Source organism: Poecilia latipinna, unplaced genomic scaffold, assembly GCF_001443285.1.
Source record: "Poecilia latipinna isolate Pla-1442-1.1 unplaced genomic scaffold, P_latipinna-1.0 Scaffold681, whole genome shotgun sequence".
NCBI lineage: Eukaryota > Metazoa > Chordata > Actinopteri > Cyprinodontiformes > Poeciliidae > Poecilia > Poecilia latipinna.
In genome coordinates, this window is record NW_015113297.1 from 115,686 (window position 1) to 123,723 (window position 8,038).

General features: G+C 38.5%; 1 protein-coding gene across 1 annotated transcript in view; it reads right to left on the reverse strand.

The window, feature by feature from the left end:
- Nucleotides 1–2,794: 2,794 nt before the first annotated feature.
- The window catches only part of fbxo18 (F-box DNA helicase 1), a 28,849-nt gene continuing 23,605 nt past the window's right edge, over nt 2,795–8,038 (reverse strand). The window contains exons 20-21 of the mRNA XM_015044550.1: nt 3,343–3,477; nt 2,795–3,209 (exon numbers count right to left, since the gene is read on the reverse strand). Of these exons, the coding sequence (XP_014900036.1) occupies nt 3,045–3,209; nt 3,343–3,477 (300 nt within the window). The 3' untranslated portion in view covers nt 2,795–3,044. The remainder of the gene's footprint in view (nt 3,210–3,342; nt 3,478–8,038) is intronic.

Consider the following 8,038-nt stretch of genomic DNA (forward strand, 5'->3'; position numbering starts at 1 on the left):
AAAAATATTCAAATTTATTCAACCGAGTCGTTCGTTATTGTATGTTCATGTCAGACAGCTAACAGCTAACAGCTAGCTAGTCAAAGAGATGCTTGCTGTTCAATGTTTAAACCAGTCAACAACTACTGTTCTTAACCCTTTAGCTCACTTTTGTACATACTGAAAGATTACAGCTACAAACTTTTAAATGAACATTACATATGAACACAAACATTTCTATGTTTATGGTTATAGTTTTTCTGGAAGGTTAATTTCTGCCCCCGTCTTTTGCGGTTTCTAATAGAATCTTCTAGAATCGCCCTGTATGTAACGCCATTCGTCTTCTCTCTAACTCACAACAATGCACCAGTTTGTCACCTAAAATCTCAAATAAAACAATTTGCAGTCTGTCGTTTTAACATGACTGAATGTTAAAAGGTTCACGGGTAACGGATACTTTTTCAGCAAAGCATGGTACCAGCCTTTTTTTTTTGCCATCAGCACAATACTAAAATGTAATCATACCTTGTTATTTAACTCAATGTAAGTGGCAGTAAATAGCCAAAAACTAAGTAATTTAAGACACCTGACTTCCTCAATAGCTCAGCCAGGTTAAGTTAAAAAAAAAGCATAAAAAAATAAAAGGGAAGAATCTGAAGTCATCTCCAGAAATCATTTTTTATCTGAAATAAATCAGTGGTGTAAACAGACACTGTAAAAAAACGTTTGAAACACAAACCGATGCATTTGTGTTACAACCAGACCTGATTAGAAGGCACAGCAAGGAAATCAGGTCGCTTCCTCAGAGCGTCTGATGTGTGGCATTGCTGTGGTTGGACCACTTTCAGCAGAGTTCATGCAGATGATGAGGCATGATACAGAGCTTCAAAGTGGAAAAGAGATGCCTATATCTTACAGTCATTTGCAACTTGTGTACTTCAGTTAGCGAAAGGCTCCACATAAATGCAACCGAGTGAGTTGACAGGTGTAGTGGAACGACTGGCTCTTTACAGAGACGAGCTGAACGTCTGCTCTAAATCAGCATCTGAAGGAATTTAAAAAGCAGCAGCAAACACATTCTGTGAATTAACCATGTATTCAATAACATCAGAGGTTGACACTTGAATGAAAGTTTTAATATCTTTTTCAGTCCATCGAAATGAAGATGCGACACAAAATCAGTAATGTTTCTATTGGATATTGTCAGTAAGAGTTATAAAAGCTTTTCCTCCATTAGTCATAAAAATCTTTGTTTAGCTAAAGCATTGTTCCATTTTGGTTCCTGTTGGTGTGAAATTCTAGTTCCTCTTCCTCTGACCCTTTCAACGCCTAAATTGTAATTATGTTTTTACTCAGAAATCAGAACTACCAACTTCTTTGTTTGGGAAAAAAAAAAATCAACTAGAACCTCCCCTGAAGTTCAACATGGCTATCATGCATAATAAATGTAGTGTTAGCTGCCGTAACAGAATTTTGAATACATAAAATTCAAAAATGCTAAATGAAATCATATAATTTAGCTTTACTAAGCTAAAGCTAGGAGCATTTTTTTTGTCTATTTCCTCTGTGAGAAATTTGTTGCTGAAATTGAATTTGAACTTTCATGTACCAAGCTCACGCTTCAAAGATTAGCTTGGATTTTTTCGAGAGGTTCAGCAAAAGGCAACGTCAGTGACGGTTCACTTTGCTGTAGTAGAAAAATACATCGCTGTGAGCTTGTTGGAAAAGTAAATAAATACGGTGGAGGAAGCTAACGAGGGAGCTTGCTAGCTTCTATTGGCTAAAACAGCTTGGTAAACTAGAGCAGTAGCCTGCCACAACTGTTTTAGCTTTAACTAGATGAAGCACCCTAATTCTTAGCTTTCTAAAAAGATTCTGTATCAGAATCTGTTGAACTATTTCTAATTGAGCACCTGATATAAAATTCATTGCAGATGTTAGCAAGAAGCAAAAATAATACAAAGACATACAATTGGTCCATATAAAGTTATGGGTAAAAAAAAAAAAAAAAGTATGACAACTAATAAAGATTAAACGAGAAAAAGATTTGCAAACAAACATCTATAGAAAGCAAGAGAGCAACTGGAATCTTTCAGTATCTAGAAACCTTTCTGCTGTTATTTGCCAATCAGCATCAGCTGGTTTAATATTAACTGATTGGCTTTAAATATCTGAACATGCCAACGATGTTTATGGGATAGACTACAGCTGTTTTAAGTTTAGAATTTTCACTACCTGCAAGACAAGAGGAACAGAAAGATTTTAAATAAATCACTGAGGGTGTACTGACGGGGCTGACTAATTCTGCAGCTCTTCTCTTCTCTTCTTGCTGGCCAGTCAAAAAATATTTGCCATTTCCTGCATCATGGAATTTTCTTCCACATTGCGAGTCAAGCTGCCAGAACCTTTACAAAAAAACAAACACAGCCACAGAAACCGAAAGTCTTTAAATGACTTATGAGTTCTTGTGAATTTCAAACTTAGGATTTTCATCGAGTCCTAGAATATCCAAAACCTTTCCTGACACCCGTTGGTCATTATTGACATTATATTTCCATTTGTTCACCAACGTTAGTAGCCAAAATAAAATTGGCAGACTTTATCATTTGCGAAACCAACAACAGTCTCGCTATACTCCTGCGTGTCTCTTCTGCAGAATCGTAGTCACATATGGAGCCAATCTGTGAGCTGGAAGACTTTTGTGCAACTTTGCCAAATTCGTGAGATTTAATGGAAGCAGGTTTTTCCTGTCAAAGATGAAGTAGTGAAAAAATGTCCTTATTTAGGTGAAAAGAAACACAACCCACCCTGGAAATTGAGAGAAAACGAAAATTTAATTTTCAAGTATATGTTACAAAACACACAACACTGTATTAACTTAACAGAATTGTAGGAAGAAGGTAAAATCTCCTTTTTTTGGGAAAGTTAAAACTTACCATTAGTTCTGTGTCTCTGGTGAAACAAACATGAATCTTGCTCACACACTCATCACAGTCATCCAATTCTGGTTTTTCAAGCGTATTGCATAGAAGTTTGTTTTTAATATCCGCTCCTGGGAGACAAAATCAAAAAAATAGCTCCAGGAAAAACGGATGGTGGATGGGAACGTGGAGCTGCTGTGGGATTTCCGCCATGGAGAGGACGTCGTCGGTCATGAGGAAGGCCGTGGGGCCGATGCGGGTCCACACGCACCTCTCACACAGCGGGCCCTCGTTAGTCACGCATTCGGTCTGAATGAAAGTAAGAAAAAAAAAATTACAATAAAAAAACAAAACAAAACAAAAAAACAAACAAGCTGTTTTTACCCTGAATTTTCCTACCACAAAAATAAATAAATAAAAAAAGATTTTTAAGTCGTCTTACACACTGCATCTTTTGTCTGGCCATGACGAACGCTGAGCCAGGTGTGACGCAGTTGGGACATTCTGAGATGGAGCACGGCAGAGGACCGCCGCCCGCCGCCAGAGAGCTGGGCATCTTCGACTTGAGGAAGTATTCCTAACAATTAAAGAGATGATGGGGACGCGGGTTATCGATTAATATGTAAATGTAAGGTTGATTGATCTGATTGATCAACAAACAATTATAAACGATGAGCAGCCATTTCCCCGAAAACCAGAGTTTTCTCTTGTTCCAAGAGGCTCGACCGTCTTTCCATAACATGAAGGGTTAAGTTTTTCATTTTGTGTCAGATGTATTACCGTATTTTCGGTAATGCATAATAAGGCGCACCTAAATACCTTAAATTTCCTCAAAAGCCTTATAATCCGGTGCGCCTTATATATGGACCAATATTGAGCCACAACAGATCTAGCAACTATGGTCAGCAGCCGCCGACTTCATTTTCACCCGTAGAAGAAGAAGCGCGCGGTGCATGCTGGGATAGTTGTCAGAACGCTGGTTTGTAATATATTAATAAAGTTTGACTGACCTATCTACCTACCGACCTGATAATCAGGTCGTCTGCAGGTCATTTAGCACCGCGTTCTCCACCAACATGCTGTGCGCGAACGGAGAAGGGTGACCATCGTCCGGCCACGCCCCGGCCCAGTCCGGAAGGCTCTCCTCGCCAACCGGAGTCGGACTGTTTTGTTGATATTCCTTTCAGTGGAGCTCCATCTAGTGGATGCATAACGTAACTCCAGCCTCTACTGTAGTGTCTATTCTATGCGCCATATAATGCGGTGCGCCTTATATATGAAAAAAGTTTCGAAATAGGCCATTCATTGAATTCCATTGAATGGCCTATTTCAAGGCCATTCAATGGCCTTGAAATAGGCCATTTCAAGGCCATTATAAGGTGCGCTGGATTATAAGGCGCACCTTATAATCCGGTGCGCCTTATAGTGCGGAAAATACGGTAAATACGGACTAAATAAACAGGAACCTTTTAAATTGACACTTCAGGAGCTTGTCGAGTGTTTATATTTTAAAAAAGAACAGCTTAAGGTGCACTTTGCATCCCAAACCCCGCCGTGGTTGGACCATTTCTCTTTTCTGTTCCAATACGGCTGCGCCATTTTGTATCATACGTATCAACTGGCTCTGCTTCAGGATGACTAGTGGGTCCCTCTGCTGGATGGCGGCCAAACTACAACACCGAAGGCGGTCAAAGCGGACGGAATTAGTTAATCAATTGGAACTAATTTTAATCTCATGAACTATTAATAGACAATTAATTGTAACAAGATTGTTTGCATCTACAACCTACTTTTCTTTTAAACAAAGTAAAGCCTGGACATTTCCCACTAGAAGAAGGAGTCTACTGATTAAAGACAGATTACCTCATCATGAGGTAATCTCATGTGATTCTGCTCAAGTCATATTTCTACAGAAATCATTTATTGCCTCAGCTTCCAGTTATTCCGAACAACTCCAGTAAATGCTCTCTCTTTTCCACAGGAAAAAAGTCTGACCCTCTTACTGACTGGATAATTCAACTGGATAGATTTGGTGGGGATTCCTTCTTCCATGTTTTCATTTCATCACCTTACAAACACAAAGTTCAGTTTCTTATTGGGATTTTAGAAGATTGATCAGCAACAAGTGTTGTTTAATTAGGAAGTGAAGAAACATTAGATATGGTTTTTAACTTTTTTTCTTTTTTTCTTTTAACCAACACCAATCTGAAAAGTGTGGTGGGCACCCTAAAACTGCAACTTTACCAATACCCAACCTTGTGCATCACCCTGCTCTTCATAATAAGAGGCAGAGATTCACCTCCCAGTGGAACAATAAACAGTCAGAGTTGGAGTGAAATATTTTAGATCAAAGCATACTGATGCTGGAGTGTCCTAGTCAAAGTCCAGAGCCAAATGCCACAAGACACTGTGGCTAAACTAACAAACTGGTGTCAACAGACTACCAAACAAGGCTGTTTGGTGAACTTAGTTATTTTGCAAAGAACAAGCAAAATGTCACACTCTACATGCAGAAGACTGATAGAGACATACCCCAAAAGGCCTGAGCTGGAATTGCTAAATATGCATTGGAAACTATGAATCCATGAATCGTTTGGTTTTCATTTCTCAATTATGGATTTTATGTCTTCCATAAATAAATCCCAACAAAATACAGTTTGTGGCTGTAAAATCAACTAAAAACACCATCCACACTGAAACAGGTTGACTCTGAAGGTTATAAGACCACAGTTGCACTTTACACTGCTGTCTTCCTGCACCAATGCAGCAGGCCACCACCCACCCACCCACACACACACACACACACACACACACAGCTGAGAGCATGAAGAGCTTAACCAATGAAAACATGGCACAGTTCCCACACCTGCAGCCGAGTTCATCAGAACAAGTTGGAGGGTCGAAACTTCAGAAGCTTTCATGTTGTACTTCTGCTGCGGTCTGAGCCGTGTTTGTTCTTTTAAAAGGAACAAAGGTGTCCAGTTGCATAGTGAGGTATTTTCCATACAGTTTTATAAGGAAGCAGTTGGTTTGAGGAGCTGAATTAAAAACAGATCTGGCTCCTGCTGACTCAGATGTTGTGGCCCAGAACCTGATATCATCTGTGATTTCCCTGTTTTTTACTGTTTAAAAGCACAGTAAGAAAAATCTCCAAACATTCTCTCCCTGTTATACTGCAACATGGCAAATACTAATCACAAAATCAATAGCTTGCTTTTAATTTCAGATAGCTAGCTGCATAGATAGGGAGGTAAATATATAGAGCTAGATAGATAGCTAGCTGGAGACATAGAGAGCTAAATAAATAGAGAGCTAAACAGAGTTAGATAGCTAGCTCGCCATATAGGCAGATACTCAGAGCTAGATAAATAGAGAGCTAGCTAGAAAGCTAGAAAGCTATCTACATAGAGAGCTAGATATTGAAGAGTGCTAGTTAGCTAGATAGAGAACTAGATAGATAGATAGCTAGAGCGCTAGAAAGAAAGCTATATAGATAGACAGTGTTAGGAAAATAAAATTAAAATATGCTAGTTTTTAAACTTAACCACATGTACAATATTATATAAAATCATCAGCGTTTTAAAATAAGGACATTGGGTTCCAAATTGCCTATATGTTACTTTAGGTTTAATGCAGGAATCTGTTTTTTGATGAATCGCTCAGAAAAGGAAACAGATGCTAGGCAGTTCAGATGAAACAGGATGGAAAAGACAAGTTCTGTCTGTTCACATAAGTCAAACTCTTTAGTGATTTTCTAGGGGAAAGGAAGACACTTAAAACCTGGAGAGAAACAAAACAAGGTCTAGGTGAAAAATACATTTCTTTCTGACAACTAGGGTCTTTGTTCAAATGTTTAGAAAGGGAGAAACAGGACAGATTCCAGATGTAACCAACATGAGAAAATCCTGTTTGAGTATGACCTTCGCTCTCTCTGACTTTTACTCACTCTGGACCTTCGCTCTCTCTCTCTCTCTTCATCTTTGGTTTTGAATAGGTCTCAAAGAAGGTGACAAAATCATTCAGACCATCCCATCTAGGTAATTTGAATCTGCTTAGAGGTTTAGAAGGAGAAGACACACCTTTAATGCATATATTAAAATAAGGAACACACCTCTCAAATAAAATGTCATTTTATAGCAGCAAGCCGAGTTGGTTTATTTTTCGGCCGCAGCTCCCAAAGGCACCTTTGTTTTCCTCCTGCCTTTGCTTTTCTCCTACTTGTGTTTGTCTCCTATTTTTACATGTTTGTTCATTTTTCTACTTTTCTCAGGTAATTAATGTCTGTTTGATGGTTTGGACTTCAAGATGGTTTGGGTGTGAGGCTGATCTGCTTTTCTATGCATTTAATTGTCTGAATAAAACTCTAGATATGTCTGAAGTTGAATGGCGACTGGTTGTTATCTGTGTTTTCCACTGTGTACATTACGGAACCCTGAATTCGGGACACTAGAGGAAAACAACGAGCAAAGAAGTTTAACATTTTATTCCTCTAATTCAACAACAGCAAGACAGAGAACCATCCAGCTAGCTGTATAGCTAAGTATCTAGTGAGCTAACTAGCTGGACAGCTAGCTAGCTAGCTAGATTTTATTTTTATTTTTCAACAAGATACTATGGATCATGTCCATCTTACATCTGGGTTTCTTCTCAGCTATGTTCAGAGATCAAAACTCCTCATTATTTTTAAACTGAAACATTGATGGCTGCTTAGCAAAATGTCCAGAAGCAGATGCCTAATGATGCTTTGTGAAAACTTCATATTTTACTAGTTTAGAACCATCATGATACGATGAACACCGAGTATCAGAATAACAGGAAGAAATGGGGATGTAAAAGTGGATGTGTGAACCAGAGGTCGCGCTAGACTTTTTTTGTTCTTCATCATCTTGACCGACATTTTTAAAAATCGGTCATGTTCTATTTTTACCCGTCAAATTGTAATCATATTGACATCGGCTATTTAGCCGCATTTTTTTGCAGTTTATTTAATATTCACCCAGTTGAACCATGAATCCAGATTTCATCACACATAAAGGAGATAAATGCATCTAAATTTTTCTCTGTAGTGACACAAATCACTGTCTGAGGCCCCAATAACTTAATGAATTAAATTAAACGACTCCACTTAAATTACAAGC